This window comes from Melanerpes formicivorus, unplaced genomic scaffold (assembly GCF_026170545.1).
Source record: "Melanerpes formicivorus ecotype bairdi unplaced genomic scaffold, bMelFor1.0.p_v2 SCAF_6, whole genome shotgun sequence".
NCBI classification, from domain to species: Eukaryota; Metazoa; Chordata; class Aves; order Piciformes; family Picidae; genus Melanerpes; species Melanerpes formicivorus.
The window spans coordinates 19,976,718-19,993,986 of NW_027142358.1; the positions used below are offsets into that span (position 1 = coordinate 19,976,718).

Sequence of the window (17,269 nt, forward strand, 5' to 3'; positions counted from 1 at the left end):
CTATTTAGCCATCTTTCAGTGATGAATGACATTATTGGTTGGTGAGGACAAAGGGTGACATTTCTTTCTATGTTCTAAAGCTATCTTTGTATCACACCTGCCTCGCCTCTAGGCACACTGAATGAAGGCTGTATTCAGTTTGGGTACTGAACAGCAACCTCCAGAATAAATTTAGAATCACAGAACTGTGCTAACTTCCAAAAAAAAGGCATTTTCACTTGATCAGAGCACCTCTTTGGGTTAGTTATGCACTGCACTACAGACATCACACAGCTATAGATAACTTCACCTGAACATTTTTCCTCCAAATGTGCTGAGAGCTTGATCACCTGCATGCAGGATGTTTCGCTTTTCTGAAACTTTTCTTCAAATTCAATTGCTCTTTTGTCATCATCAAATAAGCACTCACAGGATGACCATGGAGTTGTGTGCAGTTCAAAGTCACCTGACACAGAACTACACCGGACGAGAAGGTATTTGAAGTCCCATATGTGATCTATAGAACAAAAAGCAAATGAGTTTTCTTTCAATACCTTGCTTCATTTAGAAAAAGCCAAGGTCACTTACAAGACTAAAGGGAGGGGGGAACACTAAAAAAACCAGCAAGATGTTGTCATACGGTCAGCTCTGGCAACTTTATTTCAAGCCTGATGACACCTACAGATTTGCAATGAGTCCTCCCATAACAGGGTTATGCTTCATTTCACTTGTATTGAATTCAGCTTTTAAAGCAACTCAACTTTTCAAAAAAGAAAATAGGTTTTGGAATTTCTTGACAGCTCTAATACGGGAAAGTTGGTAATATCTAGAAGAAGAAAGTGTTCATGTTAGTAATCACCTTCAAAGTGTCTACATTAAACAGGTCAAGATTCACTATGAAGTTGTTTAGCTTCTCTGGGTTTTATTTCACACAATAGGAAAACTGGCTTTTTAGGCATACATATTCAGCACTTCGAGCAATACAGCATTTACTTCTTCAGCACATCCATGGATTAGAAATACAAGCTCTTAACTTACCAATTTAACAAAAACACCTTGTTTCACTTACTTTGAACGAACAAAATCAGGAATAAAAACAAAGTTCAGCAGCAGTCACTGCTACAACATAGGCTGTGCATGTCTTGCTAGAAATTATTTTAGTCAGTGATAGCCCAACTCAACAGCAAGACCATTAGGATATAAAACCTGATGCTGCAGTAAGGTAGAAAACCAAATGAAAATCAGAAGTAGAAAATACACCCAGCAACTCATTCAAAACCAAATCATGACAAGGAAGACTCAAAGCTGATAGCATCGTTAACACTCAGGTTTGGCTTTTTACAGTTACATAACTAGTCACCAGTGCTTCTTGTGTCTAGATTCACGTTTCTAAACGCTCTTTAGCATTCAAATTCTGTTGCTGATGGCACGGCTTCTACACAGAGCACACGTTAAAATCAGTTATCATATATGTTGCCTTTTAAAGGCTGAATGAAAAATGTTACCTGCTGAACATTTCACAGACATGAACAGTAACACAGAAGTTCTTGAACAGCTAGCTACCTATGGGTATGAAGTTTTTACCTTTTTTCCTTTGAATCTGAGGGCACCAGGCAGCCCCTGCTCCCCACAGCACCATCCTATAGCGCTGATCAACCTTCTGTTCTACTGTTAGAATAATTTTCCTTTGGTTGCCACCTCTGTAGCTATACACAGATTCTGAAAGAGTTTGAAATTATTTGATTTAAAGCATATAAACACACCAACCCCACATACCTTAAGATAAAGTGTATTCTATGGTACAAATAGAAGCAAACAAGAATGCATCTGAAATTTCTTCAGAACAGAATGAAAACAATCTGACTTCTTGAGCAATAAAATTCCAGTTTGAGGAAATGCATGAAGTATACTGATTTACCTTTATCTGCCTAAGTACTCAGCAACTGATCATCTCCTTTTGAGCATCTATAAACTCCCACTCATCCTGACTGGTGGAAGTATAAAGAAATTATATTCAATCTCCCAGCAACATACTGTCACAAGTGGAAGTTAAAGTTTCTGTAACTCCTGTGGAATACACTTAAAGAAATGTCTCTCCAGAGGTTTTCACATAAAAGAAAACTAGTCACATATAAGCACGCTGCAATGAGAGTTATGTACAGACACTCTACAACACTCTAAGAACACTGTCGGTAACACAGTAAAACTACCGTGTTTTTCATTAGTAATTTTTGAACAAGAATCACTTAACTATTTAACAGCCCAGAGATTTACATACAGCAATAAATTATGAAGACCTCTACCTTAAAATTTGTTCATTTGTAATGAATAAACATGATGTTGGCACTGTGGGTAAAACTTTAAACTTAAGTTAATAGCTCAGTATGACTGCATTTGTGCAAAGCCTGAAGACAAACACTGAGAACTAGTGATATTGTAAAGAAAAGATAAATCAAAACAGTTATGAAGGAAAAAAGAAAGGAAGACTCCACTTAAAGGATGGCCAAGGGATCAGGCCCAGCCAGCATGGATTCAGGAAAGGCAGGTCCTGCCTGACCAACTGTATCTCCTATGATCAGGTGACCCACCTGGTGGATGTGGGGAGGGCTGTGGATGTAGTCTACCTGGACATCAGCAAGGCCTTTGACACTGTCCCCCATAGCAAACTCCTGGCCAAGCTGTCAGCCCATGGCTTGGACAGGAGCACTCTGCGCTGGGTTAGGAACTGGCTGGAGGGCCGAGCCCAGAGAGTGGTGGTGAATGGTGCCACATCCAGCTGGCAGCCGGTCACTAGCAGTGTCCCCCAGGGATCAGTACGGGGCCCCATGCTCTTTATCAATGATCTGGATGAGGGTATTGAGTCCACCATCAGTAAGTTTGCAGATGACACCAAGCTGGGGGCAGGTGTCCATCTGTTAGAGGTTAGGAGAGCTCTGCAGAGGGACCTTGACAAGCTGGATGGATGGGCAGAGTCCAACAGCAAGAGACTGCACACATCTAAGTGCCAGGTTCTACACAGTGGCCACAATAACCCCATGCAGTGCTACAGGCTGGGGGTCAGAGTGGCTGGAGAGCAGCCAAGCAGAAAGGGACATGGGGGTACTGGTTGATGGTAAGATGAACATGAGCCAGCAATGTGCCCAGGTGGCCAAGAAGGCCAATGGCATCCTGGCCTGTATCAGGAACAGTGTGGCCAGCAGGAGCAGGGAAGTGATTGGGCCCCTGTACTCAGCACTGGTGAGGCCACACCTTGAGTACTGTGTTCAGTTCGGGGCCCCTCAGTTTAGGAAAGATGTTGACTTGCTGGAACATGTCCGGAGCAGGGCAACAAAGGTGCTGAGGGGTTTGGAGCACAAGCCCTGTGAGGAGAGGCTGAGGGAGCTGGGGTTGCTTAGCCTGGGGAAGAGGAGGCTCAGGGGAGACCTTATTGCTGTCTACAACTACCTGAAGGGAGATTGTAGCCAGGTGGGGGCTGGTCTCTTTTCCTAGGCAACCAGCACCAGCACAAGAGAACACAGTCTCAAGCTGCATCAGAGGAGGTTTAGGCTGGATGTTAGGAAGAAGTTCTTCACAGAAAGAGTTATTGGCCATTGGAATGGGCTCCCAGGGAGGTGGTAGAGTCACCATCACTGGAGGTGTTTAGGAAGAGACTTGGAGTGCTTCATGCCATGGTTTAGTTGATTAGATAGTGTTGGATGATAGGTTGGACTTGATCTCAGAGGTCTCTTCCAGCCTGGTTAATTCTATTCTACTCTTATCCAGGTAGGAATAGTGGTATTTAACTGCCCAAAGTGTGTTAAAAAGGAATGGCAAGACACTGCATGAAATACTGAGAACATCCCACAACTGATTGGTTTTGTTCTTCTCAGAAGGTGAAGATAATGCTAGGAAGCAGTTTTAAGGCTGCATTATGGGAAAATGCAAATAAATTCTGAATCCTAATACAGAAAATAGCTTCAGCAAAAGCAATTCTGAAATAAGTGCATTCACTATTAGAACAACATTAATGTGTGTCAGAGAAACTAAAAATAAATAAAATCAGTACATAGACTGTTGACTGTGATTCTCTGGGGGAGAAGAGACTTTACAATAAAAATATGCAGGAAACTCAGATTTATAAAACAAATTACAGCAATGAGGTAAAATGTTCTGTTGTGCCTGTGCAGAAGAAGCAGGAGTACCACAGTAAGAAATCTTAGAAGTTTTCCACTGTGTATTTTCCAGTGTTGAAAAAATCAAGATCTTGTACAAGGCAGCACATGAATAATGATTACTGTGAAAAAATATTGCACATATTTAAGAATCTAGGAATGCTTTGCTTAAAAAAGTATCTATTCTAAGCAGGAATAAATAGGAAGAAAGAAACAAGAAATGTACTGAATAAAACGTAACAGAGCAGTGTTGCCATTCTCTAAATTAAGCGAGGCAAACAAAAGCTAGCACATTACAATCAGCAACTGATTTCTGTCTGAAAAATACATGATTTAAAGTGCAAATTTTCCTTTCATGACAGGGTGCTTACATGAAAGGCACTTGGTAGCGTAGCTTTGAATTAGTAACACTTGACTATTCCTCATGCCCTCTTTCTCTAGAGGTAGTCTACAGCAAGAATATATAAAGGCTATTAAAAAACCCAAAATATTTTTCTGTTCCTCCACCATGACTGCAGTTTCAGCACTCCCACTATACACACACTGCTATCCTTTCCTGAAAATGATTGAGCCTGCATTCCTCCTCCCAATGCTATACTTCATACATGCATTTCTCCAGTCCTCCACCTAACTGAAGATAAGAGTACCACACTATCTGGAGCTATGGAAATGCCCAAGTCATTTCACTGACAAGTCAATCCATTAGTAGCTGCAGTTTGTGCTGAGTGTTCACTCCTTAGTGAAAACACCAATCACTCAGTGAGTAGAAATACTGATTTTCAGCGTCCAGCACCTGTACACTTCTTACACAGACATGTTTCAATATATCAACTGTAGTGTGCAGTGATCTCCTTCCAGGTGGTGAATCCAGGCATTATTTCCTTCCTGTCTCATAACTCCCTTTCCCCAACTGCTACAACCCTTGTAAGTGGATCATTACAAAGGTTCTAATTGTGACTCCTATGTGAAACACTAGTGTAGGGACTGTGAAATAAATAGTAATTCTGCAAGGCAATTCTGGTTAAGTTTTCCCTAGTGTTGAAGTTTTAGAAGTTGAAGTACAGTGCATGAACTTACCTGTTAAAATGTTAATGCTGATAATTTTCAAGATTGAGTGAATCAATATATTAGGCTGGAGCTGGTCTAGCTGCACATACTGAACATCATCCAGTCTCTGAACTTGTCTTTGAGGAATGTCTCCAAAATGTGGAAATTCTGATAATATGTATGCCAACAAGGCACGAAGAACACCACCATCCACTACAGGATAAACTGATATGAAAAGACTTTTTTTAATCTTAACAACCGTAATAGTTTATTGGCTGGTACATATATACACTGACAAACCCAAAACTTTCACAAAAATTACTCTAAGTTCAAGGAATTCAGAGGTTTGAAAGATAACCAGCCATCTTTACCATAAACTCCATGTGCCTATCAGAAATCATCACAGCCACATCTTGCTCACAGTTGTTCCTGTCAATTTCCTATACTGTTTTGTACCTTTCAGTTGTTCACATTTCCATTTTACCCAGTGTATGAGACATGGCTGGCAAAACAGTACTGTAAGTAGCTAATTTAGTGTAATAGTTAAAGTTTTAAGAGCTCTAAATTATATATTAAGTTACGCATATCTTACATTCTTCTGGATTGACAGCTGAGTAGTTGCCAAGATTCAGTAGCTGACTGGTGAATGTAGACTGTAGCATGATTTCTCCACACCAAATATTCTCATACATTATTACATCTGCAAGGAAAAAAACAAAATGCAAGTTGATCAACTCCTGTATTAACAACATTGAAGTGTATCATACTTTTTTCCACTATAGAACCACCATAGAGATGTGAAAGTTTGGAAGAGATGACTCAGAATCCAAGTGATTTGTTTTTAACCTACCAACACCATTTACAATGAGTTCTAAGCAGTTTGATGCTATTCTCTTCAAGGAAAATATTTAATAGACTCCATAAATGAAGTGAGTAACTATATTGGGTAAATTATTGTGTAATGTATCAAAATTAGTAATAAAGCACTAGACTTACCCAGAACATGGTATTGTGAAATAACAATGTCTACGCAGAAAAGGTAAAGCCCAACTTGTCTTCAATCTTCTTTAAATATCTACATTTGCACCTCCTTATAAGCACTTCAAAATACTCATCTTGAACCACAGAAGTAGCTACACAATTCTATATGGTGTACTTTTTTGCATGTTGCAAAACTTAAATGGCCAGATTGCTATTAAGGTCTTGTCAACTCCAGCCTTAAGTTAGGAGCAATACTGTTTTTACAGCACTGCATTCTCTTACTTGAAATGTGTTCTCATAAAGAGGTGTTTGGTCCTGCTGGGTATCAAAGAGCATGAAGGATTTTATCAGGAGGAATCTTCATTATTAGCTGACATGTTGTAAAAAGGTAAACCGCAAACAGCATTTTATCTTTCTGCAACCTATGTCAGTTACTAATTAACATCATGATCCATCTTAAGAAACTACTGGAAAGCTATAAGGTCCTTCACAGAAGAAGTTTCTCATTCTGAGACTGAACACATCACAAATTCCTGGTTTATCTGCTGGTTCAACAGCAGAGAATTACCTATAAACCAAGTAACTAGTGCATCTGGTTTGCAGTAGCACTTGTATCTTTCCAGAACAGCTGTTTTAAAACACAGCTTCAGAATACATGTGGCTACCAATGGCATTGCTGCAGTGAGCACTACTGTGTTTCAGACCAAAGGCTGTACACAAGAGATGCACAACAGAATGAAAGAATTCAAGCTAATGTTGAGTAATGCAAGTGATGGAAAAAAAGATACCTACAAATGCATAGCTATAGTTCCAACTTACTAGTTATAGTGTTCTAGTTTAGGTAAGTATATTAAATAGGCAAAAAAGGGAATTCTCACCTGTAAGCAGTACAATATCCCCAGGGAACACAGTGAGTGACCAAAATGCAGCACCATGCCACAACACCACCTTTCTTTCAACTTCTGACTGGTCAATAACTACAATTGTTGCTACAGGAACTTTACATGAAGATTTTGGTCTAGTCTTCACCTGTACTTCTTTTATATGACAAGGATGTACTATTGTGACCAAAACATTGTACTTTTGATTTTTGCAGCAGCAGTCCTTAAGTGGTGATAGTTTCTTTTGAAGTTTCTTGAACTCTGTCATCTTCTCTTGAGCCACTTTCATCCCAGGGCCATCTGGAGAAGAACTCAGTTTAGCCCGCTTTGATTGCGGGTTTCTTTTAAGCGTTGAGTGAAAAACAGGAAAGGAATCTTCCCAATTGGGGCCTCTTTTAGAGGAGCTCTTATGACAACTGTCCACTTGAGAGCACAATATTCCTGAGTTCAGTGGTTCAATATGGATTTCATTTACAAATTGTGCAACAGGAACATTAACTTCTTGAGCCTTCTCTGTATTTTCTTCAGCACTTCCTTGTTTTGCAGCTTCAACACAAATATTTTTCCTATCACACTGAGAGCTAAAAAGTTCAAGGGAGCTTGCATACACTTCCTTACATTCATTTTCAGCCACATTATAGCATGTTCTACCATCAGAATCAAATTGGAAGCAATCGTGGTGCCTTTGTTCAGGCTTTTCCCCTGCTTTTGTTTCTCCTAGCTTTAGGATTCTCTCCCGCATATCATTCTGACCCTGTGTCAAAACAGCCATCTGACTCGAAGTCATTATACTACGAAATTCAGTCTCTGTGGACACTGCAAAGCCTGAACAATCACTAGCTTCTCTTTTTGGTTTTGACTCTTCATTTTGGAGAAAAAACATATCCAAATGTTGACTTAGATCAGGACGATCACTTGTATGATCTGATTGAGCACCTTGTCCCACAGATCTCAGATGTATGCTAATCTGCTTAGTACTGGCAACCAAATCAGAAATGTCAGAGCTGTTAGCTTCAAAACAACTGGCTTTTCTTTCCATGAGATCTGAAAAACAGCCATGTGGTTGTTTATCTTGTCTAGCTAAGTCTGCAAATTTTTGCAGGTGTTGGTCCATACCCTGATTTACATTTGCTTGTGTGCACCCATCCTTAGATATTTGACTATCAATGAAATTTTCAGTCTTTTTACATGTGCTGGTACAAGTTACTGCCACAGGTACAAGAGACGTCAAACATTTTGCTACCATTAATCTCTCCTGTTCAGACTGCTGATATCTGTTATCATTTGTAGGAGCTACTGGGACAACAGACCTTTCTGCCTGAAACACTAAGTGGTCAGCACCTTTGACCGTTTCAGAAAACAGTCTACGTGTATCACACAAGCAGTGGAGTTCTCTCCATTTTTCAGCAGTAGCTGCTGAGCTTCTTTCCTCTGATGGTTCAAGTGGGCCTGGAATACTGGGTGCTCCCAGAAAAATATGAATTTGAGGTCTTTTTGACATTTTTGATTGCTATGTGGTTTGACTTCAGTGTGGCTTATGCAATAAGTACACTAAATATTAGTAAATGCAAAAAATATTTGGCCTTTTATTAAAAATATTTAAAACCCTAAAATTTAAGAGTTCAATTGGTAAAAAACCACTACTACTTAAAGCCTATTAAATATAAAAGACAAAGTGAAAGCTATTTGTGTCAAACTTGCATAGAAAAATTTACAGTAGGGTTTAGCTTCTGATTCTGATACTTGGAAACACATAGTACATGCTCAGTTCCAGTGAAGTTCTGTTTAATTATTAGGCAGATCTATCTTCATTGATTATTGGCAACTGAACAGTTAAATGTGAATTCAGTATTCACTGCTTAATTTTAATTCATGTAAAATCAGTACCTTTAAGGAATTTCACAACATGGTTAATTCCAGCTGCCAGAAAGTTACAATTTCAACTAAATGATTAAAAATACTAGAACCATTTAAAATTAAAAGTTTGCTAGAAATGTAATATTTTATATGCTGGCTTAGCATGAAAATAGTGAATTAAATTATTATTTTATGAAATGGAATATTTTGGGATACTACTGGTAAATTATTTAATAAGCACTATAGGTCTGTGAAACTTGTTTTACAAGCTCCTGTAATTCATTTATCTAGTATCACACCAGCAAAGAATTTAGTAGCTTTTCTGGCCAGTTAAAAAAATAAGCATACCATACCCAGCATAAAAATCAGTTTAAAAAATTCTGCTCTCCTATAATTTTTGAATTCTCAGCCAGAGCTACAAGTCTTCATTAAAATGCAGACATCTAGCTACGTGTTTTGGGAGTGTTAATAAAAGTTGCTGCAATAAGCAGTTATGCAGAGGTAGGAAATAACACCGGAAAATGGATTTCAGGAGAGAATCCATCTGCAAACAGAAGAAGAGGACTATTGAAACAAACAGCATTGAAAAAGCATTTGATATTTTCATTTATCACTTATTAAATCAAGTCATTTTCTTAACAATCCACTAGGGGTCGATAAATCGGCACATTCATAAAGCTCAGTAACAAAGACTCAACATCCTGCAACACTTATTACTGGGATATTTTAGGTGTAACTAGAAAAAAAATGTACAATCATTAAAATTAAGACATGTCATGGCATCAAAGCAGCTACAAAACAGTAAATAGGTATTGCTCAGCTCTATGTTGTTGGGTTTTTCTTGTAGTAACAAATATTAAAAAGATGTGAGTATCCAAACTTCTGGAGTAGTACATTTAAGCTAAGAATGTAACTTTTGAGGAACAACTCTACAGCTTTTGAAATTACACAACTGAAGAACAGTAATATACAAATAACCTAAACCACAATCTACAATTCAATACTAAAATAATGGATCAGGTAAGAAGGAAAAGACAAATAAGTGACAGTATGGTTGAACCCCTAAAAAAAGTGATATTACTAAGTTATGCAGATGACAGGCTGCCAAATACCTGATATAAAAGCAACATAAGTCTGCTGCTATCATAATTTTTTTATCTTGGTTATAGCCATTACAGATGGGTAGCTTTCTTGATTAGGTTCTCTATGGTATAATAATGTAAATGTCATTTAATAACAAGGTTCAAGTGAATTACAAAAGATTTCTTCAACATATGTCCTACAGTACAGAAGAAGCTGAACCAGTTCTGACACAGGTCTGTGAATACCACACAGATTAATGAAATACTCATTTCCAAATTGGCCTTTGGTAAAGTGAGCAGCATTCTGTAAAGGCTGCATATAACCTTATTCCAGTCTTACTGTTAGGTTGCAAAAATTCAAGCATTTGTGCAACAAGTTTCAGGGAAAGAGAGAACTTAGATAAACACACACAGAACAAAATTACTTGTTTACCTGCTTTTCATATTACTAGAGTAAGCTTAGAACACAGTTCTTCCAAGATTGCTTACAAGAAAAACCAGATTCAACTGTAAATGAGCTCATGGAATGGTTAATTTCTTGAGTTTAAAGGACATTGGAATGAGTTTCATTGCTAAACAGATCATTAGAACAGGATGTTTAGGGAGCAGCTTAAAACCTGGAGTTGCAACACCTTTCAGAGATTCCTTATTCATAGAGAAGTTTGTGTTGAAGATGCCACAGTGCAAAGCACTGAAAATTTACATATGCCACATATCCCAGATTACTACACATAAAGATCATGCAAGGCTTCATATGCTGTACTATTATTGCACTTCACACCTTAATACCAGAAAACAGTAACAAAGGAAAGATTTTAGACAGCTGTATTTCACAGGCTAAACATACCTTCTCAATCCTTGATGTTCAGTATACAATCAAGTTTTACACCCAAAAATGCAGATGCATTTCTCCGTACTTCCATAGAGACACTGTCTTATTTCAAATGTGTTCTTCCTATAATCAGTATTGAACAATTAATCAGTTAACTCAAAGGAAAAATATCACTGAACACTCAAGGATGGGGGTTGTGTCTCTAGTTGTCTTCTCCCCCTATTGAAACAATGGAAGCTAGCTTTGTTAGTAATTGTTGAGTACTACTAGAGTACTTTCAACAAAAAGTTCTACCCATCTATGAGAACATGTTAATTTAAATGCATCCCAGTATCCCTGAACGTTCTTCTCTGTGTACATCTAAGCTCTTTATGCAGTCTGAGTTAATCAAAGCTGTTACATTGACCATACTTACGGTACTCAGAACCTATTTACTAATTTTATCCTTGAGATTCAGTTGGATGAGTTCTTAAGATCCTTGTGGCAGCATAAGAGTTTCAGGTTTAAGTAAGAGTAACATAGAAGAAACAGGAAGATAAATAGTACAGTTGAGTGATGTTTAATGATTTTCATTTGCTATGGATTAACAAGTTCTGTGGCTTGCTTTAAGTGTGTAAGGATTAGAGTATGGCAAAAAAGTAGTTCACTTTGTATAGATATTGTCAATTAACAATGAGAATGAGGACAAATTAAGGAACAGACTAAGAAAAAAAGGAGCAAATAACTGGAAGGACCATGAATGAGCTTAGAGAAAGGAAAGGCTGCATATCAGGATTTCTGTGTAAGGCATTCTCAGATCAGAAATGCAACCCGCTAGTTCAACTATGAGGAACTAAGCTACCAACCTGGACAAGTATTAAAATATTATAAATAGCAAAGAAAAGCAACTACTGTGCCCCTTTCACTTTTTCTTTGAGTGTTTTAATTTGTGTATAACTTCTAGTCGTGTAATATTTTACCAACCTCTCATTTATCTTTGTTTCTGACATGCTTAAAAATTAATAAGAGTTTATGCATAAATTCAGAAAACTTTTTTTAATCTTCAAGTTATGTGACTCCACTAAACTCAGGTGCTTTTTTCCTTATTCATATTTTGCAGTGCAAGTCTAGTAACATCAAGAATCAATTGTTAGTGCATTTAATCAATTTTCTAAATGAAAATATAATTTATTTTCAAAATCGGAAATTTATTTTTAACATACTTACAGCTTATGAATAGTAAGTGACCTCTGCCTACTTCCTGGTGCACCTAATGACTCCAATGTTGAATGACCTGCTTCAGCAATTTTCGAGTCACATTTCAGGCCAAAGACCAAAAACTCCAGTACTAGGATTCATTAGTACCTAAGTCTGCAAATAATTTTAAAACAGGTTTCAGTAACTCCTCTGTATAAAATAATTGTTTAAACAACCTTTGCTATGCTATTTTAGAACAGTATTATTACTTTGTAAGTTCTATTAGTGAAGATCTGTGCCCTGTTTTGTTCTGAAAGAACAACTCTAACTGCACATCTTAAAAAACTTTTCCCCCTCATGAATCACACTAGCAAAATAGCACAGCCACTGAACAGATCTATTTTTATACTGCAGTTAAATCATCTGTGGATAGACAGGGGGTTAACTACACCAAAGACAACAGGAGATAAAGCTCAAAGATGTAACTAAAACCTGAATGCACAGACCCCTTATACTAGTTAATTATTACACCATTTATTCATTTGTGGAAAGCTGCTCTATTCATAACAGCCAATGAAAGCCTAGCTTTTTATCTCTGAAATGGTCAGAGTCTGATTGATGGGTCAATGATCTGTTATAAACCACTAGCTACATCAGCAAGTTGAAAATTTGCAAGATGCTGCAACTGAAGTTTAATGTTCCTATTACGAGAAATACACAACACATACACTTCCTTTCCCTGACCTAGAGAGTAAGAAATTGCATTTTTAAAGATTTTTTTTTTCAAATAAACAATTGTGTGACTAACAGTTTGTTAATCTCTAGTGATTAGCTCCATGTATGACAATTAAAAATAACTTTAAAGTTAACTCAAGTAACTGATTTAGGGATTTTTAATTAGTTAAATATTCTAGGAATGTATGTAGCATCACACAACATGTCCTTAAAATACCTTGGAGGTATTAGTTACTTCTGCTCTGTATTTCACTATTAATAATAATTATTCACCATGATAATCACTTCATCATTAGGCCAAGGTAATTTAAAACAGGTGACAACAGCTTCAGTTTCCTATGACTCCTGAATATGAATGGTACCCAGATGCCTACATTCCTACATCTAGATATTGTTTCATCAAGTCTTTACTTAAGCCTTATATGCTGAAAGTAAAGCAAAGTAACTGCACCTGTGGGTAACAGTTTCTTTTTATCTATTACTCACTACAGCTTAAATCCATAAATAAAATTACAGAAATATCAAACAGTAATGTATGAGAAGAAAGGATTAATGGTATATAATGCAAAAGCCTAACTCCTTATCCCCTCCAGAATTCTTATACACCCAACACTTCAAAGTTCACTTTGGGTAGTATGTTTTTTAGTCAGTACATTCTTACACATAACTTGGTTCAGTACAGACTGATGACGGACATCTTAACCTGTAAGTAGTAAGTAACAATTCCAACAATATAGAAAGTCAATTCCATTGTTGTTTACTTGCTGAAAAACTGGTCCTGTAAACATATGGAACAGCATACTCTTTATATTCTAAATTTTCACTTACACTGAGCTTTCCCTTCCCTCATTTGCAGGCTTGATTTGAACACTTACAGTATAAAAAAAAATTTTAAAGGACTAGCTTACTGACATTACAACAAAAGAAACTGAGTTATTAATAGCTATTTTCAGAGTATTTACTTTCATGTTTTTTTACATTACTTCATTCCATAATATGGCAAATGAGAAAGATCTGCTAAGACACTTGCCAAAAAAATGAAAATCAGCCTCTGAATGTAGAATTCTGATTGTACCACAGAAAACTCTTTTGGTACTTAGAGTGCTCAAATCATCTTTGTTGTTTTAAAAGCCAGATACTGTAGCTGTACAACCACCGTGAAAAACTGAAGAAACTGCAAGCAGTGTATTAAGTTTCACAGACTTCCAATCTGAAACAACTCTGGGATGAAGTGATGAACACATTACATGTTTGCTTGCAACTTGTGCAAGAAAATAAAGATGATCTTTATGCCAACAACTCATGCTGGCATTGCGGGTGAATCAATATACTAACAGCACCTATCCACCAAATCAGTAAGAAATATATATTTTTTTGAACCAAGCTCCTTAAGAGGAAATCAATTAACAATAAAAACAGGCAGAAGAAATCAAGATAAACAACTAGGAGCTGAGGTGACTTTATATGCTACAGAGTGATGGATGTATCACATGGGCTTACAGGGGGCCAGCAGGACAAGGGAGGCGATCCTCCCCCTCTGCTCAGCTCTGGCGAGACCCCACCTGGAGTACTGCATCCAGTTCTGGAGCCCCTATTACAAGAGGGATGTGGAGGTGCTGGAATGTGCCCAGAGAAGGGCCACAAGGATGATCAGAGGGCTGGAGCACCTCTCCTATGAGGACAGACTGAAGGAGTTGGGGCTGTTCAGTCTGCAGAAGAGAAGGCTCCCAGGTGACCTAATTGTGGCCTTCCAGTATCTGAAGGGGGCCTACAGGAAGGCTGGGGAAGGACTTCTCAGGATCTCAGGTAGTGATAGGACTAGGGGGAATGGAATGAAGCTGGAGGTGGGGAGATTCAGGCTAGATGTGAGGAGGAAGTTCTTCACCATGAGAGTCGTGAAGCCCTGGAATGGGTTGTCCAGGGAGGTGGTCGAGGCCCCGTCCCTGGAGGTGTTTAAGATCAGGCTGGATGAGGCTCTGTCCAGCCTGATCTAGTGTGGGGTGTCCCTGCCCATGGCAGGGTGGTTGGAACTAGATGATCCTTGTGGTCCCTCCCAACCCTGACTGATACTACAATACTATACCTGTAAATGAATGGCAGTTCAAGGAGATTTAACCTGAATGCTTTAGACGAGGCTTGTGGGACCTAACAAAAAGTCAAGAGAATACACATGGGAGAACACATGTACATATGGGCAGCCAGAGAAATAGGGTAGGAAATTGCAGGTCTTACCTTAATTATCCCTTTGCTTAGTGATGCTAACAATCAGTAAATATCTTTTATCTAAATTTTAATACAAGGTTCAGGAAAAAGCTGTAGTCCTATCTATAACCACCCTGTTTACCCAAATATCATTTTACTTCAGATTGTTACCTGGCTCACACAAAAGGATGTTTCTGAAACACCACACACAGCAGCAGATGTCAACCAGTGCATTGCAAGAATCCTGCTGTCAATATGTAAATTTATGAAAAACAAACTATTTTTTGGATAGCAGGTTACACAATAACCAGTATGTAACCTCTACTGCTATCTGAATATAATTATTACTGACCACAGATGAAATACTTTTAGTACTTAAAATTTATATTGAATAGCAGCCAAACAAATCCCTTCAGTATTTAGTTCTTGTCACAAGCTGTTACCAGAGGGCTAAAAAAATACCACTTGGGCTCAAGACAGATACAGCTGGTTTACAAATACATAAAAGTTGTATTCAGCAATATAAAGCCATAAAACATGTATCCAAGCTTTTTACCCTGTCTTTCACAGAACCACAGAATACATCCAGTAGGAAGAGACCTCAAAGATTACCCAGCACACACAGTTACAAACCACTTTTTTTTTAATATTAAACACTTATTATCCAGGTATTGCAACAGAAACCGTTCTACTCCTACAGTCTAGCAGGAAGATTGATCATGTAAACCAGAATCAATGTTTTGAGACGTTCCAAACCATCTGACACTTAAGTTAAATCAAAATACTAAATAAAAGGCTACAGATGGTAAGTTGTTCATAAGGATTACTGAACTATTTTACAAAGGCAAGTAATCAAATGGCATTGCTAACATGAAATGTGTACCTTACTTGCCTGCAACTTTCTAAAGCTGCTTTTTAAAAGCAAAATACTTGCTTGGATCTGAAATAAGGATATTTATTCCATAAATACAAGTCTTGGATCATACTGAAGAATCTACTCAGCAACTGTATCCAACATTTTCCTTTGAAAGGATCATATGTTTGGGACCAAATGATGTGAAAACCTGAATGCTGATAAAATGTTTTCAGTTGTCACTGAGATGGTCTTCATTGTCTTTGAAAACTGGAATGAAGGGCTTTGTGTTTAATTTCACAAATCTTTCACTCTCCGTGCCTTGCAAGATCTCCCTTTAAGTAAACGCTATTTATTGATTTTTGTTTTGAAATACGTAAAACACAATTAAGGAGATATGAACATACAGTGGCTGTTACAAACAAAAGGAGTTAAAAGTTCTGAAGAACAGTGACCCTTTGTGTAGGAAAGGAAGATAAAGGTAAAAGGTCAAAGATACACAAAAATACTGTTCGTTTTGTCCAAGAGCACTCATTCCCCAAACTCTTACTTTTGAGAACTATTTAAACAACTACACTAGTACACCTTCTGTCAAAAAATGTTCCTCCAGATATCATATTCAGAACTTTGTAATATTAGAGTGACATAGCCATGGCTCTTTTTTTCAGAAACTTAGATAGGTCAGCAGACAATTATCTACAGGTATCATCTATGAAAACATGTTTTATGACCTAAATTTTCTGATAAACTGAGGCTGATCAAACAATACAGCAACTGGTCAACGAACCATGATCACAATAGCCCTATCTCCATCAGAATAACTGCTTGTAAATCTGATTTATCAGGACCAGAAGATTTTAAAAAGTCCTCCAAACAGCCTAGCATCAGCTTTTGTTTTCTTCTTAAACTGACTTTTTTTGACCAATCAGGAAAATAGAACTTTGTTCTAAACTGAGCAACAATTCACTGAGCTTTCATCTAATGGACTTCTAAAATCTTTTTCCACAGGAGCAAACAACTTTCAGCTTGACTTAGTAACAGATACCAGAACAACACTCTGCTATTGTGCAACCAGCATTATACTATTAATCAAGTCCATCTTCCTCCATGAATTCAGTGGATGTCTCAAAAAATATTCTTATTTAGGGTCAAATCATGGGAGCTGATATTTCACATGAAAGTTATTGGAATCCATCTTCCAGAAAAGTTACACACATCACTGAGAAAGTGGTTATAGCATACAGACAGCCTTAATCAAAGGCTGATTCTCAATTGCAGTTAGAAAAGAATTTACTCCCCAAATTTTGTGGCTTCCACAGATTGCAGGAAGAAATATTTAAAATAAAATCACTATTTTTCTAACCTTTACAAAAAGGTAATTGAAAACCAATTAAAAAAAAATATATACTGACTGTACATTCAGAGGCAAAAATAAGATATCAGTGTTCTGGACAACAGCTGTAGATAAGACTGCCTGTGCTTTCATACTGTGG

The 17,269-nt window shown here is 37.5% G+C and overlaps 1 protein-coding gene across 4 annotated transcripts in view; it reads right to left on the reverse strand.

Moving 5' to 3' along the window:
• The window catches only part of SHLD2 (shieldin complex subunit 2), a 38,498-nt gene that overhangs the window by 6,187 nt on the left and 15,042 nt on the right, over window positions 1-17,269 (reverse strand). For 3 of the 4 annotated variants that reach the window (XM_068140006.1, XM_068140005.1, XM_068140007.1), the window contains 7 exons: window positions 12,017-12,160; window positions 10,826-10,933; window positions 7,037-9,440; window positions 5,770-5,877; window positions 5,208-5,402; window positions 1,564-1,698; window positions 290-496 (listed from right to left, as the gene is read on the reverse strand). In XM_068140006.1, the coding sequence (XP_067996107.1) occupies window positions 290-496; window positions 1,564-1,698; window positions 5,208-5,402; window positions 5,770-5,877; window positions 7,037-8,540 (2,149 nt within the window). In that variant the 5' untranslated portion in view covers window positions 8,541-9,440; window positions 10,826-10,933; window positions 12,017-12,160. The remainder of the gene's footprint in view (window positions 1-289; window positions 497-1,563; window positions 1,699-5,207; window positions 5,403-5,769; window positions 5,878-7,036; window positions 9,441-10,825; window positions 10,934-12,016; window positions 12,161-17,269) is intronic. The other variant, XM_068140008.1, reaches the window with a different exon arrangement.